The sequence below is a fragment of the Panthera uncia genome, chromosome B1, assembly GCF_023721935.1.
Source record: "Panthera uncia isolate 11264 chromosome B1, Puncia_PCG_1.0, whole genome shotgun sequence".
NCBI lineage: Eukaryota > Metazoa > Chordata > Mammalia > Carnivora > Felidae > Panthera > Panthera uncia.
This window is the reverse complement of record NC_064811.1, coordinates 77,706,686-77,728,896: the sequence shown is the minus strand read 5'-3', so window position 1 is coordinate 77,728,896 and position 22,211 is coordinate 77,706,686. Positions and strand designations below refer to the sequence as shown.

General features: G+C 36.2%; 1 protein-coding gene across 1 annotated transcript in view; it reads left to right on the top strand.

The window, feature by feature from the left end:
- UNC5C (unc-5 netrin receptor C) overlaps positions 1-22,211 on the top strand; it is a 357,621-nt gene that overhangs the window by 187,822 nt on the left and 147,588 nt on the right. Inside the window, exon 2 of the mRNA XM_049630896.1 lies at positions 13,811-14,032. Within this exon, the coding sequence (XP_049486853.1) occupies positions 13,811-14,032 (222 nt within the window). The remainder of the gene's footprint in view (positions 1-13,810; positions 14,033-22,211) is intronic.

The window sequence follows — 22,211 nt, the reverse complement described above, 5'->3', positions numbered from 1 at the left end:
GTACCCTCACACAAGAAGTGAATTAATCCTTTCCTGGTGAAGTGATGGAATGTGAAATGATATCACATGCCATTTGGAAACTATAATTTTTATAAAGGACGCACACCCGCGCGCACGCGTGCACAGACACACAGATCCAGAATTCAATTATCTGAGCTAAAGATAACAATGATAGTACTAAAGTCTGTGATGCTTGTTTCCGTTTTAAAACACGTGCAGAAATTTTGGTGTCATGCAGACATTACCAGAACCATAAATGTGCAGTGGTTTTTAGTTGTTGTTGTTTTTATTTTTAACATTGGATGTTAACTTAACCTAAACATTATAGGTCAGTAGTTGGAGCATAGTTGGCATATGACAGCCCCAACTTTGGTAAGGCAGAGAATTTACTATAAAAAGCCTCAGTCAACACAAAAGACATGAAGCATGAGTCCATATATATTTTTAATATATATATCCACACACATTTGCACATACATAAATAACTGCATGGAGAAAGGTCCAGAACAAAACACACTAGTGTCAACAGTTGCTAGAATTGGGGAGTGGGAAGGAGCTTGAGGAGTGAATTTCCAGTTTTTTTACGTTTCTCTATTATAGAATTTTAGCAATTGGAATAAATAAAATTTTAAATACGTAATTTTTAATAAAACAGTAGCTCAAAAATAAGAAGATAAAATAAGTTATCAGGTGAATTAGAAGGAGGTATTGGAATGGTGCTACAGAGCTTACATAATCAGAAAATATATGCCAGAGCCATGAAATCTTGATATTGGCCTGGGATGTCTACTCCTGCCAATTAATAGCCATGCAGTCTTAGACAAGTTGCTCAAACTGTCTGGGCCTCAGTTTCCTCTTCTATAAAATGAGACACTTGAACCAAAACTGTATGTGGATATTTAATTATGTGGCAAATTACTTCTCTATAGCCACAAGCGATACTCACCCATGTTTTCCCCACCCCCTGGTTCTGGTATAGCCACCCAGCCAGCGAGACAGGGCACAAAGAAATGAATTCTCTCTGTATTTTCCCCCACCTCTGTACCCCTGGCCTCCCTCCCACAGTCCTGAACACAGTCATGATGGAAGCATAGACTTCTCGCCTAGAAGACGTCTAGAGTGCTCTCACTCTCGAAGCCCTGCTGTTTATGTGTACGGTGTACTCACACCTTGGATTTTTGTTCACACTGTACAGACCTACCTATCAACCTACCTCCCTACCCACACTTACAAAAAACAATAAATCATCGGGAAAGTGACAAGGACCAACACCTGGTTCCCGACCTGGTGTTCCTTTCACCACCTCCTGATGGCTCTTCCAACTCAGGGCCTGAAAGTGAACGTGTTTTGAGAAGTGATAAAGTAACTGGTGTTTTTATGTAGGGAGATTAGGAATGAGAAAGCAAATTCTGAAATTGCATTTATAAATTATGTCCAGTTTTAAAAGAGGAAAACTACAGTGAGACAAAACTATTTTCTCTACCCACAAGAAAGAATGCAGACTCTTAAGGGAACACTGGTACAAATTCTAAATTTTTTTTTTTTTTTAACAAAGCAGGAAATAGAAGAGTGTTCACTTCTACACTTATATGTTTGAAAAAATCTAGAAACTTACAGTTTTAGGAATTTCTGTACCTTTTCATCAGTTTACTCAACAAATACGGTCTTTTAGTCCTGCTATGTACCAAATATGACTGGGTGCTACAGATTCATGAAAGAATTACACATAATTGTATTTAAATAACGCTCTGTGTAATGGGGCACAGAAAAGGTCAGTGTGATCTATCACTGTGCATTAAATGCAATGCTATGGCAATGCATATTGTGCAGTGTTAACACAGGGAGAAGGCAACAAGCCCATACCAAAAGGGTCTAGAATGGCCTCCTGGAGAGGATAAAGCTTAAGGTGAACTAAGAAAAACTAATGTTTACTAGGCACAGGAAAGAAAGGACACTTCAGGAAGACAGATCAGAGAGTGACTAGTGCTCAAGGGCGTTTAGGAAAATTAGACAAGCTTAGTATCCACAACAATAATACAACAAGAAAATAATACAAATAGTTACCATATGTGAAGATCTTATATGTGGTCAGCTCTATGCAAAATCATTCCTATTGCCTTATTTCATGTACCCCACACACTATCACCACATCTCTTTGCCTATATCCATTTGATAGACACAGAAACTGAGATTAGGTAAAATGCCAAAAATCATACACCTAGTAAAAAGTGGTGCTGAGATTCAAATCCAAATCTGTGGGGTCCCAAAGTCTATTTTCATAGCAATTACCCAATTCATAATTATGATAACCCAAAGTCCATGTGTTTTTCCCTGGATACAGAAAGCCCTGCACCCATTTATTCAAAAATTGTATATTCAGTTCCCAAGAGTGTAATAAGCACCACATGTACAATGATGAATAACATCCAGTTAGTAGTCCCAAAGTTAATTTAAAATGCAGTGTTAGAAATAAATATTTCTCCCCAATAAAGTTGATGGTAGGGTTATGGGAGAGGTGTGTTCTAAGCTGGCAGAAGTAGGAAAGACACAGAAAACTTCCTGGAAGAAATTATGGTTGAGTAGAGCTTAGAGGCTGAGGAGGAGCAGGTAAAATAAGAGAGGGGAGTCACTGAAGCAGAAGGTGTAGAAACCGCATGTTGTGTCCAGATGACAGTAGATGGTCTGTGTTTTTGTAATGTAGAGGGCAAGGGATGGAGTATTGAGAAAGGAAGGTGGAATGATGGGCACACATTAGATCATGGAGGAGCTTGTATACCATGTTCATGAGCTTGGATTTGTCTTAAAGGAAACAGAGAAGTGACTTAGATCTTGCCTTTCAGTGGTAGGCCAAGGATACCAACTATGAGACTTTGAAATGTTCTAGCAAGAAATGGTGATGGCAGTGGAATCAGAGATAGAAAAAGAGACAGATGAAAGAAACATGTAGGCCATAAAATCAGTAGGACTCGATCATTTTTATGTTGGCAGTGAGAAAGAGAAAGAGTCAAAGACAATTCTTAGTTTTGTAGCTTGGGGAAATCCTAGGAAAGATAGAGATTTCCTAACATTTTTTTAAATGTTTATTTATTTTTGAGAGAGAGACAGAGACAGAGCGTGACCAAGGGAGGGGCAGAGAGAAAGGGAGACAGACTCTGAAGCAGGCTGCAAGCTCTGAGCTGTCAGCACAGAGCCTGATGTGGGGCTCAAACTCACGAATCATTAGATCATGACCTGAGCCAAAGTTGGATGCTTAACCGAATGAGCCACCCAGGTGCCCCGAGATTTCCTAACTTTGAAGCTTCCTATATTCATGAACTTCATTATCTATGGAGTACTGTGTATATTCGGTGTATTATTAATTATTTCACTAAATTTAAGGGATATGTTCTTCATTCCAAAGTCACTAAAAAGAATTTCTAATTTGCATGAGAAATATAGATTTTTAATGGTTATGTTTTAAAAATATAAAGTATGTGTTATCAGCGATAACTTTTATTTTAGGTCTTAATTTTATGGCTGAACAATGTATGCATATTGCCATAGATTTTATTTTCATAGTTTCCAATATTTTGAATTTAATTCTTATTCTTTTTTTTTCCTCAAGTTTATTTGAGAGAGAGTATGTGTGCGAACAGGGGAGGGACAGAGAGAAAAGGAGAGAGAATCCTAAGCACACTCCACACTGTCAGTGCAGAGCCAGATGGGGGACTCCATCTCACGAACCGTGAGATCGTGACCTGAGCCGAAATCAGGGGTTGGAGGCTTAACCAACTGAGCCACCAAGGCACTCCTGTTTAATTCTTATTCTTAATTTGGTGACATTTGTCTTCTTTGCTATCTCAGCCTGACACTCTGATATGTTTAGTTTCCCTTACATGTGAATTCTGAATGCTTACAAAATATTTTTGTGTGTATGAAACAAAATGAGTACACTTGTTAAATTTCTGGAAGTTGGGTTATGGGTGTTTAGGTTCTTTACTCTATCATTTTTCATATACTTGAAAATATCCATCATAGTTAAAAAACATATATAGATTTTTTGATAAGTGTATAGATATAGACAGATTACATGTAGATAATTTGAATTATCATAATACTTTACTATGGAGAAGTAATTAATATTTTTCATAGTTCTCGAAGCAAGGAATCAATTTTAGGTGTGTTCACTTCAACTGAGTAAAATTTTAGAGCCTACTAGATATATGGTGGAGCTGGGCTATAATAAGGAATACAGAAATTACTGGCACTCACAAATCGCGTTCAAGGATTTGTACAATTGAACACTAAGGAATGGCTATCTCTGGAAGGACTAAGAATAGATCTTTCAGTGGTATTGAGATAGGCATTGAAGAGTCAGTAGGGAATAAGACATCATGTGCACAGCAATACGTGCACGTGGGGAAAAAATTTAAAAACCTACCTTAGTGTGGAATATAGAATCACCAATTTTAGCTGTGGGGGAATGGTGGTAAATAAGCTGAAAATTGAGTGAAGCTTTGGCCTTTTTCTGTTGAATACAATGTTTCCAGCAGAAGCTATTGTGATTCCACCTTCCATTTAGATGCGGTATAGCTGGAATTGAGAGAGGAAGGTCAGGAGCAAGTCCAGAGCAAGGCAAGTCAGTAACATTACTCTTGTAATAATTCATATGAATATAGTAAGGACTTAAATTTGAGCAGTGATAGTGAAAAGGAGAATAAGGATGGATGGTAAGAGAGACAATATAGAGCTGATATTCATTGTACATGTAGATGAATTGGACCTGATGGGGAGATGGGACGCCAAGCTTCTGACTGTTAGAATGATATGGTAGTCAGAAATAAGGAGTTGAGTCAAAAAGAGAAGCTGGTTTTAGAGGGAAGATGTTTATCTGATGTTGATGCTGAGGGTAGAGTGTTGAACAAAACAGATAAAATTTCTAATCCCATAAAGCTTTGACTTTTGTAGTGGGGGAAAAGAAAAGAGGCAACTAACTGAATAAACAAGCTAATTTGAGAGTGATGGGTGGTAAGAAGAAATCAAATAGAATGATGTGTTCTTGAAGAGACACATCAAGAGTTTGAGAGATTGGGTAGTCAAGAATCTCTTTGGCAGAAAATACTGAGACAAAACCTAAATGGCAAGAGGGAGAGAGAGCTTTTCTAAATGAAGAGCTTGTGCAAATGCTCTAGGGTAGGACTGAGTTTGGTGTGTTCAGAGATACAAATACCAGTCTGTCTGTCTCGAGAATGGTGAGGAAAGGACATGAGGACAAGAAATGAGACAGAGAGGCCACCAGCAATCAGTTTGGGTGGGTCCTCATTGGCCTTGGCAAAGAGTCTGATTTCATTCTTGGTCAATACAAAGGCATCAAAGGATTTTAAGAAGCAAGGGGGTGGAGTGGAAGATTGTGTGTGTGACATGATCTGATAATTGAAGCCAGAGTTGTGGATGAGATGCCCAAGGGAGAGACTAAAGGAGAGAAACTTGGTAAGTTTCTGACTGCACTCAAACAGCAAAGCAGAAGGAGAAAGGTCAAAGAGGTAGGATGGGAAGCAATCTAGTGCTAATGTGCAGTCCCCAAGAGAGGAGAAAGTTTCAAAAAGGAGGGAGTTGTGTAATGAAGTCAAGCACCAAATGAGGCCAGGAAGTTGAAGAGGCACAATAATTAGATATATCATTTTCCACACACAAAATGTTTTAGATTCAACTTTGATTATTTAGTGAGGGAATATATTTAGCCCAAGGCTGTTGCACCTCATGATGTATGACATAAATACTTGCATAGAAGATAGATCTAATTTTTTTTTTAATATGGGGAGTGGATCTGTACTTATGAATGCCAAGGGACCACCTGTCAAATACATGTATTTCTGTTGTATTTTGTGTAAGGACTTCTTCCCATTGTTTCTGTTGATAGAGTAATTTCTATATTCTCCTATCTTATCATATAGGAACTTTTTACAGGACAATTCAAATGGAAAGGAAATGACAACCTAAAATCCTGTTGTCCATGCCAGGCACTGGACTAGGTATCAGTTATGCAGAAACGAATTAAGATAAGCACTTTCCTAAAGCTCTGAACTTGCTTTCTAGTGGGGAAGAAATAATAAACAAGAAAAGTAGAGAGCGATGGGAGATGATATCAGAGGCTGAGGTCCAGGATTTGGAGGTGAGAGGGCCTTCAGAAGAAGGGATGTCTGATGTCTGAAGAATGAGCAAGAGGTATGAAACCATGGCAATGTTGTGGGAAGTGTGATGGCCAGTTTGGTGTGTCAACTTGGAAAAGCTGTGGTCCCTGGTTATTCAGTCAAACACTCACCTAGGCATTGCGTGCCCTTCCTTCCTACCTTCTTTCCTTCCTTCCATCCGTTCCCAGAAGTGGCATCATTCTATGCAGATTGGCCAAAAACTTGCTTTACTTGCTTAACTAACTAATGGATGCCCTTCTAATTTAATACAGACAAATATGCTTCTTATTTTAATTGGAAAAACAGTTTTCTCTTAGAAGGATATATCATAAATAATTATTTAACCATTCCTCAGTTGATTGTTAGTTGTTCTCATTCAAATAATTCTCATCGAATAGTTAATTCCAGCTGCTTTTGTTGAAATATATCATGTATTTTTTAAAAATTCTTTTAAACATTTATTCATTTTTTGAGAGACAGAGCGTGAATGCGGGAGAGACAGAGAGAGAGGGAGACACAGAATCCAAAGCAAACTCTAGGCTCTGAGCTGCCAGCACAGAGCCCAACATGGGGCTCAAACCCACAAACTGCGAGATCATGACCTGAGCCTCAGGCACATGCTTAACTGACTGAGCCATCCAGGTGCCCGTCGTGTATTTTTTAATAAACAGTACTGCAGTGAACATCTTTGTGTATGTGTGTATTATATATATATGCATATATCCATACACACACACACACACACACACACACACTTATATACATACATATATGCCATTATGTCTGTAAAATGTAAAGTTCCAAGAAGTGGGATAACCTATTTGGATGTGTGCAGAGATTAAATTTTTATTTATATTGTCAATTTTTCTCTACCATGGTGCAAATTTACACTATAGCAGATATATGCAAATGCACATTTCCTCAACTCCTCATCAGTCATTCACTGTTTTTTTAGCTAATCTGATAAGCAAAAATAAACTTACCACCTGGTTTTATGTTGTCTTTATTAAATTATTTGAAAAAGGGAGTAAAGGTATTTTTGAAAAAATTTTCTACAAGCATGGTATAGACTACATGGCAGAAGTAAAGACTGTAGGCAGGAAAACACTTGGAAAGATTTTATATTAGTAAAATTGAGAGATTATAAAGACTTAAACTGGGGCAGAAGGAGGTGCCTCTGTTTCACAGGTAAGTGTGTCGCCAATATCATGTTGACTTCATGTCACCGTTAATCATATATCAGCATGATTTTGCAAGTATTTCTTTAAAAGAAGAAAAAGGAAAGTTTTTTTTTCTTTTGGAGTTAGAAGCGTGCAGTACCTCCAAATTGTGTAATACATTTAAGGCATTATATATTCAGCTACTTAAATTTAAATGATGAATCCATCAATATGTTGCATGAAGTATAGACCGTAGTCTTTGTCTTCCAAAGGATATTTTAATCAAAATATTAAAAATAAGCTGGAGTCTCATTCAGATAGTTAATTTCAGCTGCCTTTTGTTGTAATATATCATGAATTATCTCTCTGATGGATGGGCAGCCAAATGCAGATAAAATTAGCTTTGCAGTCATTCATTTTAAATTGCTCTTGAATCATTTGGAAGTAAATTCCATTTCAGAAGAATACGCTTCAGGTCTCAGACAAAGAGATAATAGTCCTATATTTTATGATATAAGCAATAATAGTTTAAGTCTTATGATTCAGAAATATAGAAACTTATGTATTAAGTTGATGAAAATTAAGGCTTGATACATAGCAATAAAACCAGCAACCTAAGCTTCCTAGATTGATGTTCATAGCATAATATTTTCCTGTCAAGATTTAGGTGGAATGAAAGTCTATAAAAATAATACATGGTACAAAGCTTTCTCTTCTTGTGTATAAATGAAAAAACAAAGGCTATATGAGATAACAGAAAAGGAAATATTGAGATTTACCTGATATCAAGATAAAAATGGTGGTATCATTATTGAGTAATGAGAGAGTGGAAAATTAAGTGTTAGAGAAGGTTAAAATGAATAATAACCTTACATCTAAATCGAAATGGCAATTATAGCTTTAAGTTAATAGTGAATTCAATGTACAGAATAAAAACAACTGTGGAAATTTTATTTTGTTAATTTGAATAAACTGCATGCAGAAAACTTGTTTAGCAATTTTATTAATCAAGTCATATGGCCCAAATTTCATAATGCCGTCAATATCAGCAACTGAGGTGTGCCTTTATACAACCTATCATAATTTGGGATAACTGTGGCATGTTGCCAGAAATAAGTTCATTGTCTGAAGTTGCTATTCACAAATTGAGTTCCCATTATCTCCCTGAAGACTTCAGGGCTCTTTGGATATTTATATTAAAAAAAAAAAGTAGTAATAGGATGCACTCACTGATCTCCCTGCTGAAAAGACAAACTGTTCTTTTATAGCTTCCAGTTTTGTAGCATGACCTTAATAGTATCAGAAAGCTAGTTTATTTGTATAGTAAAATGAATTGCATGTCAGCAACTGATCTCAGTAAACAGTCTACCAACTCAAGGTAGAATCTCAAACCTTGTTATCCCCATGTATTAAATTTTAAAATCTCAAACCTTATTTTTCCCTTGTATTAAACAGTCTTCTAGTGCCCTGGAAGATTTAGCTTCAGTGTGGCAGAGATTTGACTTGTTTTGGGTCAGGCCTGTGAATGGGCACTGGAGTAATCCAAAGGGAAAGCCATGAGCAAATACAGTCACATGCTTTCCCTTGTGCTCCATTGCAAACACATTTGCTCGCAGACTTCTTTGGAGACTGAGTTTCTGTCTCTGGAAAGCCGTGATTCTTCTAGAAAACATCTAATCACGATAAGAAGCTGGAAAATAGCAAATGAGTTCTAAAACAAATATCCATTAATGAAGACAAAGTCTTAATTCTCAGATTTTCCATGAGGTGGAATGCTCAGTTAACTGACATTTGTAGACAAGACCAACTTTGTGGGTATGTGACCTGCGCTGTCACACAGGATTCTTGGTTGGATGCTCATCTGCCATTGTTTCAGAATTCTTAATATATTTTTAATGAGGATCCCCAAATTTCCACTCTGCACCAGGCCACACAAATTTTGTAGCCAGTCCCGTTTGTAGATCTTACTATTGTTACAACCTCTTGTATTGTTAATTAATTTGAGACACTGTAAACTCTAAAATACTTTGTGAATCTGGGGCACCTGGGTGGCTCAGTCAGTTAAGTGTCTGACTTTGGCTCAGGTCATGATCTCATGGTTCATGAGTTTTAGACCCGCGTCAGGCTCTGTGCTGACAGCTCAGAGCCTGGAGCCTGCTTTGGATTCTGTGTCTCCTCTCTCTCTGCTCTTCCCCGTCTTGCACTCTGTCTCCCTCTCTGTCTCAAAAATAAATAAAACAATAAAAAAAATGCCTTGTGAATCTTTTCTGAATGGTCGCAGGTGCCATTTATACAATATTTATGCTTTTATAAGATTTTTATTGACCTCCTACAATGTGCCTGGCATTATGCTAGACTTAATGGAAAATAAAAAATGAAAATGACAATAACTCCTGCCTTCAGAGGAGCTCTCATTCTAGTGTTAAGCATTTGTTATATATTTCTGGCTTTGAAAATTGGTAATAATTGCATAAAACTGGTGGCCAAAACTGAAAAATAGGTTTCTCCATATATGTGCAAGGCAAATGCATACATGATCCAGAGGAGCTAAGTTTTCATGAAGAGGTATTTGTAGATGTTCATTTACCAACGATCATTTTTCCCTTGTAAAATACACATGGTATTTGGAGATGGTCACTTTTTCCTTGTAAAATACACATGGTATTTGAAGATGGTCATTTTTTCCTTATTAAATACACATGATATTTGGAAATGATTACTTTTTTCCTTGTAAAATACACATGGCATTTGAAGATGGTCATTTATTTTTTCCTTGTTAAATACATATAGATGTAACCATGCCGGATATTTAAATAGTCAGAAGTTTTCTTTTATAATTTTGGTTGAAGAAAATTGGCTCACTTGTTTGATTTTCAAAACTTAGTCTAGAAAAATATTTAAAAAGGGATTTCATAAAAAGACAATTTCTGAAATTAATCCTCATACTTGCCATTTTTTGCCTGGACCAAAGAAAGTATTGTCTTAGCATTCTCAACCCAATGCTAGAGAGATTGTTATCTGGACCAATTTCCATGGTTGGGCATGGTATCCAGGCCACTTGCTGCAAATGCAGAAGAGGAGAATTTCCCAGCAGCTTGTGAACCCACAGATAATCAGTCCATTCCCATTTTGTCAAATCTACCCCATTATATATATATCTTACTGGCTCAGAGTCTTGAAAATTATCTTTAGAAATGCCATTCCCATCTCCAGAATTAAGCACTAGGAGTAATGTACTATATTGCCTGATGTGAATTTATCTAGGAATGGACTTAAACACCATATGCGTATTATAAGAAATAGTAACAACCTTATATGATATTGCTGGTTAAGGCATCTCCCTAGGTCAAATTTAAGAGATAGGGTTTATGTAGAAAGTACAATGATACGTAAAAGAAACACTGAATTTAACACATAATGAAAATGTTTCAAATGATGGAAATCTTTCCTATTGCTATAAAATACAATAAGTGTTATGTAACAAACACCTTAAAAAAATCAACACTTTATGAAACTTCAAACCAAGTCATAGGATTATTTCACTTTGTTAGTAGTGATCCTCTTGTCTTAAAACACAGAATTAAGCAAATACAAAATTAGGTTGTCCATACATTTTTTAAATACATCATTACTATTTTTTCCAGCATTTCACAGGGCCCCTTTTGAGTTGAAAACATATGTGTGACTTTCTCAACTTCCATTAGTCTTCCCAGTAGTTTACAATAAAATAATCAGAAGGAAGAAATACACGCTTTTGGCAAGGAAGGGTAATCAATTTTTAGTGCCTATCTTTCTGTAGGATGTGAATACATAAGTACTTTGCTACATGATTGAATAAGGTAAGGTAGTAAACAGTCATCTGATATTTCACAATCATCATTCCTTCTAAAGGAACAATCTCACTTTCTGAAACAATAACTGAATGAAAACCTTTTTGTATTTTGCAAACCTAAATAAAAATATTTCTATAAAATACATATACGTTTTTGCATGTGTATACAGTTTTTTTACTATGTATGTGTACACAATTAGTTTTTACTATTGGTGTATACACTTTTTGTATTCATCAATAGTAAAAAAAGAAAATGAATTGATCCTCTGCCTTCATGAATAATAATTAAAAACAACAGCTAACATTTTACAGAATTTGAGTTTGATATTTTGTGGCATTCTGTTGATAATCAGAACTGTCCATCATCACATATAACAATAAGATCATTGGGGGAAAAATGAAATAAGAGAATAAGGCCTTCAAGATATCAGCTTTATGTTGATGAATCTGTCAATACCTCAGTTCCCTATTCCTTTGCCTTTCTGAACTGTGTTTATTTAAGCAGTCTTGAGTGTTCTTGCATATTGACTACAGAAGCTGAAATTGATGGAAACAAGTTTATTCTTTAGTTAACTGACAGTTTGGATCCTTGATGTTCAACAATGGAAAAACCAGAAATGATGCCCTGCCAGAAGAAAGCAAATGAAGGCAGTAAAGTGAGAAAGAAAGCTAGCTATAGGATGCATCATTTACATACCAGTGTCAGAAATTTAAAATTGTGAAGAGCTTTGAAAGCTAGTTGTGTCTGTGATGTAAGTGAAGCCAGTTTTCATTGCACAACATATTGGCAGAGATCAAACATGGTTACTATTTGACAGCTACCCATGACCTAGATGAGAAAAGTGCCAGGCCAGGTTTCTTAACAGACAAATGTCCATTTTACTGATGGCCTTCACGCAAAATAGGGCAACACCAGAATGAGTTATAAAATGAGTTTCAAGGTGACATATGAGCAACCATTGGATATATGTACTTTCAAAAACTTTTAATTTTGAGGGGCACCTGGGTGGCTCAGTCAGTTGAGCATCCAACTTCACTTCAGCTCAGGCCATGATCTCACAGTCATGAGTTCGATCCCCATGTTGGGCTCTGTGCTGACAGCTCAGAGCCTGGAGCCTGCTTCAGATTCTGTGTCTCCCTCTTTCTCTGCCCCTCCCCCACTCATTCTCTCTCTCTCTCTCTCTCTCTCTCTCTCTCTCTCTCTTTCCCTCCCCCCACCCTCTGAAAAAGATAAATATTAAAAGAAAAAAATTTTAAAAACTTTTAATTTTGACCTCACAGTGTTAACCCGACATATTATCCTAGGGTGCTTAATCAACTTATGGAATTAATAATAGTTTTGCTCTCCACTATCTGTCACAGGAAGAAAAATATCAGGTCTGACTTATTTTCAGTGTATTGGAAAGACTCTTTTTACCTTGACTTGTGAACTATGATAATAAGGTTTTTAATGGCACTTTTATTTTTTTCTATTTTTATTTGGAATCATACAGAACCCAAATTATGAAAAACATACCTCAAAGTGGGTAAATATCTTAAGTGGTTTGGGGGTTTTGTTTCTTCAGTGGTGTTGAAATAGCAGGGTGGGAGCAATATATTTAACAATTTTCTGTGCTATAAAAAAAAATGAGACCATTGACTATTGTTCTTCACGATAATAACTCAGTAATATTCTAATGAGGACAGGTTTAGCTAGTCATTTAATACATCTGATACTGGAGGTATAGTTTCTAAATAAGACCAAACACAATTGCTAGACTCTGGGCTCTACTCTATTGGCTGGGCTCCACTCCGTCAGCCTATTGGCTGCTTTCTGGAGCTGAGAATAATCCTGAGTTCAACAAATAGTTTTGGTTGAATGAATGAATTCATTTGAAAGACTATGTCATGCAGTGGCACCTTTGAATCTGAACTTAAAGATCACTAATTCAGGTTCCTAGTATTCCTTCTCAGCTCCTTGCAAAGAGTTTTAAGGTTTACCTATGAGCCTTATATTTTTCAATGTTTCAAAAGAAACAAATGTTTCTTTTTTTAAATTTTTTTAATGTTTATTTATATTTAAGAGAGAGAGAGAGAGAGAGAGAGCACAAGCAGGGGAGGGGCAGAGAGTGAGGGAGACTGAATCTGAAGCAGGCTCCAGGCTCCAACCTGTCAGCACAGAGCCCGACACGGGGCTTGAACTCATGAGCCATGAGATCATGATCTGAGCCGAAGTCGGAGGCTTAACCGACTGAGCCACCCAGGCACCCCAAATGAATTTTTCTAATGCAATTGCTTCTGCTTTTGTCAGCTCTCAAGGAGAAGGAACACTGTGTGATGGGAGGTGTAGTACTACATTGGGAGGATCACATTTTCTGAGTGAGACAAACCTGAGTTCTGATCCCAGTTCTGCTATTTACAAACTACCTGCATGCTCAGGGCATTATATTTACCCTTCCTGATGTTGAGTTTTTTCATGTGTAAAAATTAGAATAATAATCTAAATCATTAATTGAGCAACAAGTCTGTAGGCCTAACATACTGCCTGATGCATAGCAGGCGCTCGGGTACCTAATTATTTATGAGTCACTATTTTTAAATGAATAGCAAGTAAATGGCAAGTGACTACAATGATTTGAATGTTTTCCACTTTCTTCTTGTTTTACCAGATGATGACTTTTTTCATGAACTCCCAGAAACCTTTCCATCCGATCCACCTGAGCCTCTACCACATTTTCTTATTGAGCCCGAAGAAGCTTATATTGTGAAGAATAAGCCTGTGAACCTGTATTGTAAAGCCAGCCCCGCCACCCAGATCTACTTCAAGTGCAATAGTGAATGGGTTCATCAGAAGGACCACATAGTAGATGAGAGAGTAGACGAAACCTCTGGTGAGTTTTCCGCTGCATTTGAACCACTGTTCAGGATGTACTTACTAACTACTTGGGCATGTTGTCATACTGTGCTTTCACTTGTGAGAATGAAAATGGAGTTACTATCCTTTGGCAAAAGTTTTGAATCAGTTTGGGTGGGATTTGGTGGTCTTGTTCCATGCACTGCAAAACAAAAGGGTATGGATACATCTTGACTCGATGCGTAATGGACATAGTTCATGCTTAAAAAGATAAATGAGGAAAACAAGTAGACTGGATGGATGCAAATGCCCTAGCAAAACATGAGTTTTACTTGTGTGTCAATTCTGGTGTCATGTCTAAATATCCCGGGATTGGGGAATATGTTCAACTAAGGATAAGTTTGTAATATTTGTTTACATGACTATCAAGTCTTAATTCACATACATAATTTCCCTTTATATTTTTAAACAACTTGCAAACGTTGCACCTTTGAAGTATCCTGTATCCTTAACTTACATCTAAAAATAAATCCTCAGTCAGTTAAGCATCTGATTCTTGATTTTGGTTCAGGTCATGATTCCAGTGTCGTGGGATCGAGCCCTGCCCTGGGCTCAGTGCTTAGTGTGAAACCTGCTTAAGATTCTCTTTCCCTCTACCCCTCTCCCCTACTCATGCTTGCGCATGTGCTCTCTCTCTCTAAAATACATACATACATAGAAATAAATCCTAATTATCTAACTCTTAGGTAAATTTAAATTGAGAGTGATTGAGAATAGTGATAGTGTGGGATCCAGGAAGAAGTGAAGTGGTAAGGATAGCCACCATCTGGGTGAGTCTTGATTAGAATACCTTTGTTCTTGGCATGGTGAAAACACCTGACTTTGTTGCTCTATAAATGTTATCCCTAACAGTAAAATACTAAAGGCATAGACATGGTAAAGGAGATTTTTAATAACCTGTGGGATTTAGATTGGCTAAAAAGGAAACTTTCTTGATAGCAATTTTTTTTCTTGATAGCAATTTTTTACTCCACCATGGGTGACTTAAGATAGTTACAGAATCTCCTAGAGTTATTTTAAATTGGAAAGATGTATATCTTTGTACAGTGGTTTAAGTGCTTTTGTTCCCTAGCAGTGAGAATAACAATTTGAACTTTCAGATCCATTCTAGATCTATGATTTTATAATATTAAGACATGCATTTGAAATATTAAGAATTCACTGATCAACATTTCCAAGCCAAATAGTGATAAATATTACAAAAGTGAAACCATTTACATATCTTTATTTTCTTTCATAAATAACTCTACTTACCAAAATGGATACATGTTTTCAAAATCCAAATTGTAATTGATTCATATTTGTGTACAGATGTCAGATTAACCAAGGGCAAGCAGATACCAGCCCTTGAGGGACATCTGTGTTCCCTATCTCTAACAACATGAAGGGATAGTGAGATGATGGGACATAAAGAAATGGAGAAGACTGTGAGAGGACAGAGAAAAGGCATCTTTTAGAAAAGCAGGTTGTGCATATATTGATATAACATAAACGGTCTTAGAAAATCAGGTGGCAGCTTTACATAACTGTTTGTCAATTTGTGAATCAATATGCTTGCTGCATGCCATCTGATGGCTGTAGAAATAACTGGGTATCCAACTGTATGGTGGCTTTACTTCAGGGAATTGTCCTGCCTCTCATTCTAATTACTCAGAAAATAACTCCACCAGATGTCTACAAAATCTCAAGTGAATTAGTTTTATTTGTTTCAGCTCATTTACTTGTAAAGATTTCAAACACACAAGTTTGAATGGTAAGAGGAAAAAGAAAGACATCACAAAAGCTGAGATGAAAGTTACAAACCTGTTTAGGCTTGTCTTTACTAAATTAATGAAAATGCCTCTATAGGAAGAGTAGGAATAAAACCAAAACTGCTCTGATATTGAGCTCTTGTGCCAGCTTCATGCTGTGATGGTGATACATATGTGTGCACGTGTGGGTGTATATATTTTAGTAAGACGTTTCCCTTCTTAAAACATTGTATTTGCTATTATTTCCACATAAAAGTAATTAGTATTGCATATACCAGTTATTAAAAATATCTTCTAAAGCAGTTTATAAATGGAAATGTGTGCCATGTTTTCATTCGAATTCAGGACAGGACAGATGAGAGCTAAAGGCAGAACTGGCAGCTGTGAGGGGTGCCTGGGTGGCTCCGTCGGTTAAGCCTCCGACTTCAGCTCAGGTCACGATCTCACGGTTTGTGGGTTCAAGCCCCGGGTCGGGCTCTGTGCTGACAGCTTGGAGCCTGAAGCTGCTTCGGATTCTGTGTCTCCCTCCCTCTTTGTCCCTCCCCTGTGTGCGCTCAGTCTCTCTCACGTGCTTAGAAAAACATAAACATTAAAATAAGTTTTTTTAAAAATATGGCAGCTGCTAGACTTACACATCTTTCAGATTGATAGTTGGAATAAAATGCCATAGACCTTGCTGTCTTTCATGTTCATCCAGAACTTTACAAGAAATCCAGCATTGAGACAGTGGATTACCTTTAAAGTTAGGAAAAAGACAAAGATGCCCTCGGACACCGTATTATTTGGCATGCTCTTAACATACGAACCTGTGCAAATAGACAAGACAAATGATTGAAAAATATAAAAATTGTAGAGAAAGTGGGAAAATAATCATTTTTTGACAGATCATCTGGTTTTGTATATCTGGAAAACATGCATTTTTAAATAAAAAATTGAAAAAAACATCAAGAGAATACAGAAAAGCAGCTGATAAAAGATTCATATAACCCTTCAACTTTTCTTAGTACATCTGGCCAGTTCAAATTATAATGGAATAAAAGATAACATTTACAGTAACAACATAAAAGAAAATATGTGTGTATAAAGCTAACAAAAATTTGCGGAGTTTTAGAAAGAAAGCCTTTAAATTCTACTCAGAGTAGGAAAAATACCATGATTAAATAAATGGAAAGACATGTCTTGTTCTTGGATAGAAAAACAATATTTTTAAAATGTTTGCTATTTATAAATGAATCCTAAGATGACCAACGTTGTATGAAAACTAATTTGTAAAAATAGCTGGAAGAGTTCTGAAATAGTATTATAATGAGGGAACCCCAACTCTTTGCAAATATAAAGCTAAAGAAATTAAGAGTTTGAGCTGAACAGAAAATAAGACCTACAGATTAATAGATTAAAATAGAGACCAGGAAATTCTCAGTTAAGGCATTTTACAATGTCTTAACATGTAACACAAGGTGGGCAGTTGGAAACTGAATGAATGAATGAATGCATGCATGCATGAATGAATGAATCTTGGATTTTATCTCATTAATTAGAATACAATAAGTTCTTGATGTTAGGGCTTAATGTTATCATCATCATCACCACCACCACCATCATCGTCATTAACATCATTAGGAGAAAATTTTGGCAATTGTTTGGATGGTTGGTTGGTTGGTTGGTTGGTTTCAGTAGTGGGCAAAAGTCTTTTTAATAAAGGCAAAATTAAGAAATCATATAAGAAAGCTTTCTGATTTTGAATATCCAAAGCAAGAAAAGCACAAAGCTGAGGGACAAGCACACACACTTGATTATATCTGTGGATACACACACACACACACACACACACACACACACATATACATATATATATACACACATATATATATATATTTTTTTAACGTTTATTTATTTTTGAGACAGAGAGAGACAGAGCATGAACGGGGGAAGGGCAGAGAGAGAGGGAGACACAGAATCCGAAGCGGGCTCCAGGCTCTGAGCCATCAGCCCAGAGCCCGACGCGGGGTCTCGAACTCACGGACCCGGGATCGTGACCTGGGCTGAAGTCGGACGCTTTACCGACTGAGCCACCCAGGCGCCCTGTCTGTGGACATATATTAATCAAAGAGGTAATTTAACTAACATGTTACTGGTTCTTAAAGTATATTTAAGAAAAATATCAGTAATGCAAATGGAAAATTGGGGAGAGGTTGAACAGGAGTATATAGTAAAGGAAATGCAAGTTGGTAAATAAGCATCTAAGATGGTGTCAAGATCAAAACAGTATCGAGTGTTGATAAAGGAATGGGATAGGGAATATTTCATCCTTCATTAATGAGGTTGCAAATTGGTACAGTCTTTTGGATTTTACCAGGCCAATTTGAAGATACCTACCAATATTTAAATGTATATACCCTTTTACTTGGTAATTACAAATTTAGGATTTAAAAATAAAATTCCAAATGAGCACAAAGACTGAAATGCAAGGCTGTTCATTGCACCCCTATTGCAGAGGCATACTGAGAACTGTTCATCCCTACATGGACTACTGTGATGTTTTTTCTCTTAAATAATGAGCTTTCTCCATACGTGAAGCTGTAGAAAAATCTCTCACATAAAATTTGAAGTGAGAACCAGAGTACAGAACACTGTATGTAATATGTCCTCATTATGTAAAGGATGCACATATATTTGTCTATGCATTGGCATGTTTTGGAGAAATATATAATAAGCAGTTGACAGCTCAAAATCTGGGGTGATAGGAGATTTCTTTTATAGTTTGTTTTCTTCAATCCCATGAATGTGTTATTTTCATAATAAATAATGAAACCTGAAAAAAAAACTGCAAACCGTTTTATTGCATCTCTTTGCCTGTTATCATAAATCTCCAATCTGTACAAGTATTGTGGGAATATTTGTAGGCTTCTTATATTAGAGCTCTTTGCTTTTCTGTGAGATCAGAAGCATTATAAATGGAATTGAAATTGAAATGCTTAGTTTGGGGGACTTTTTTCCCTGAAGTTGGATTTACCTGCAACTTTGGTTCTCAAGTCTTCACTTAATGTAGTCTGACTATAGTCTTATGGGGGGGTTAGTGGTGCTTAATAGCAAGAAATGTTAGAATACATCAAGTCTTGAAATATATTACAAATCAGAGAAATGTCTTGGCATTTAAAAGATCAAATTGGTTCTCAGATGATATAAGAGGGAGAGAAGTCACTGTAAATGAGTTTGTTTTTATAGATAACTCTGCCTTAGAATAATAATATTTGGAAGCATGTTTAGTGGAATCAGATACATTGCCTTCCAACTAAGAAAAATCAACCACATTCAATAAAATCCCCATCACAGGTAACTTCACATTGAGAAACTACAAAACAATAATCCTGAAAAAAAGAACAAAATTTCTTCTCCAACTTACAATATTCTTCCTTTTAAATTATGAAGGCATTAAATAGACTCTCCAGTTCTGAAACATGAAGCAAACAATTATTTGTACTTGCTGAGCAAGACTACCCCACTGATGACAAAATGTACTGATTAAAGATCATTTATTATGGTTAATGTTTCCCTTCCTTCACTTAAACCACATTTGCATTTCTTGCAAATATGTAATATAAGAAACAGAAAAGTGGAAAGCAGTATATATTAGGTGGTTTAGAAAATTTCAATAGTCAGAATCTCTTGATTAGTAATAAGTATCTGTTCTATCAGAATTTCTTAGAAATTTTGATCTGCTCAAAATTGTATGGTTACATTTTTAAGAAAAAACCAGGCTTGGATGCTTTCTATTTACTTGAAGTCTTTTCAACCCTTGTTTCCATGGTACCTAAGATATACCATCGAAAAGCAAATATTTCTCCTCTACAAAAAAGCAGGGGAGTTTAGAAAACCTTGCTTGGTTTGAAATTTTAATAATTCCCAAGATTTTCCCTTTTCCTCTTCAATTATATTCTCACATTAGCACAGTATTATCAGCAGGACCAACACAACAATGATAAAAATTTCCAAGCTTTGTATTGAACACCTTACATGTATTACGTTATTTAGATATCACAATAATCTTCTGAGATCATTTGTTGGCTTCTTTTGTAAATGGGAATACTGAGGTTTCGCAAGATAAAGAAACTAATGAGCCTCAAATCACATAGCTAGGAGATGGCAGAGGAAGGATATAAACCCAGGGCTGTCTGATTCCAAGCCTTTGCTCTTGTCCTTGTACCCAGTAGCGTCTCCCTAAATTCTGCCATAACTACCAAACACAGAACAGTTTGTCTAAAAAACATCTGTGAATACATGTTTCCATTTTCTCCAGAAAAGAAAATCCAGTACAGAATGTCCGCTAGACATTTATCTTCCATGCTTTCTCCTGCCTTCCTTGCCCATGTCAGATTTTCTGTATCTAAGACCTTTCTCATTCTTTAATGGAATAACTTGAACCAGTGCTTAGGATTTGATTCTTTTTATTCTTGAAGGTCTTCAATATTTTGCCAGTTAGCAAAAAGGAGAGCCTTAACAGAAAAAAAAAGAAACTGATGAAGAGAAGCTATAACAGGGCACTAATTTAAGTGAATTTGTCTTTACTCCAAAAAGAGCTTTTACAAATATGCACTGCTCACTCAGGCCCCCATCTGTTGCAAAAGTGGCACAATTGAATTTTTTTTTCTCCTCTTGTATTCTTATTTCAGATGCCTCTTCTCTCCATCCTGTCACCAAAAATAGAAATGTCAGCTTTATCCCTTACTCCAGCAGCCAAAGTGATCATTAGCTACTGCCAGTTCCTTCTCAGAATTCTCCCACAAAACATCCTTCTGTTTTTAATTCTCACTGTTAACTCTCCCGGTATATATAGACCTTTATCATATACCTCTTAGATTACTTAGGTAACTTCCAACTCCTGTTTGGTTTCAGCCTTTTTCCTCAGCAAACCATTCTTCAGTTCGTCACAGGCCTAAAGCACAGATCCAAGTGATTATACCATACCATTTCTTAAAATATATGATGGTTTTCCTATGTCCGTGGATTGAAGCTCATCTTCTTTGGTCTTATATTCAAAAAGTTCAGTATAATCAGTCCCCAATCAAACTCTCTACCCTTCTTCTAATAGTTTCTCTTCTACCACATGTCCTAGACACTGGGAAAATTTGACTTTTCCTCTTAAGCTATGTTCAGTGAGCCACCAGTGTCTTATAAGTGCTATTTGGGAAAACAAAAACAAATAAACAACAACCACAACAACACCCAACAAAAACTATGTGGTCAAATACGTTAGGAAACACTACAGTAATTATATGGCCTTTTTGGAGAAAAGTATAAAGTGTATTTTCCTATAAAAGTCCCAGGAAAGCTCTACAGTGGCAAACTTTTTTTAACCTCATCATATTTGGCAACTGAACTGCTTTTCACAGAACCTCTGTTAAAATATCATGAGCCCTTAATGTCATACCAGGACTTGATTTAGGATATGCTGCTCTTGACATTTTCAGAGGGAAACAAGATGGGGTTTAAGTTGTATTAAATGAATGTAAACACTCTTTCCTTTACATTTTGATGTCTTAGAATCATAGAAACTTTAAGTTGTGAGACTATGGCAGCCATTTAAACCCAAAGCCATTATTGGCTTGCTCTTTATTAAATTGACTATAATCAATTTTCTGTTAATCTTGACTCAGTGGTCCTACTTAAGTCATGTGGAACTTTAGAAACACATCTGGTCACTTTCTGGCTTCTTAGTAATAATGTTAGATACTTGAAAGGGACAGTTATGTTTCCCTTTCTCAAGTTACCTCTCCTCTTCCATCTGAACGTTATGAGCCCAAGAGTAAGCTCCATGAAATCAAGGATTATGTCCATCTTTTTCATTATTCTACTTCCATCCTTAACTTGGCATTGGTACTTAGTAGGTGATCAGTAAGTATGTGTGTATGAATTAATGACCATTACCCCATCCTCTCCCCTATCCTACTTCTGTCAAAATCCTACTCATGCTTAAAGAAGTATCCCAAATGCAATATTGTGATGAATCCTTCTGTAAAACTCATGTCATATGTAACATGTCTACGTTTCTTTTATTTGTACTTCTGTTTTTATTATACTCATAAGTGTGAGTTGTGTATGTGTAGTAGGTTAAACCATTAGAGATTATCAATATTCAATCATTTTTGAGGTAAAAAATGTCCATTTCTTATAATACAATGCTATGTTACTTATTAAACAGTTATATATATAAGATATAAACATGTATTTCATATACACATATAGTGATGTATGTATAAAAACACATGTAGTAATACATATGTACATAATATACATATGTAACTGTGTAGGTGTGTGTATATATCTATATCTGTCTCTTCAATTAGATTGGAATGATATGGTATGGCCTCTGTTTTGTAAAGTTCTGTCTGTTCTGAATTTTATAAC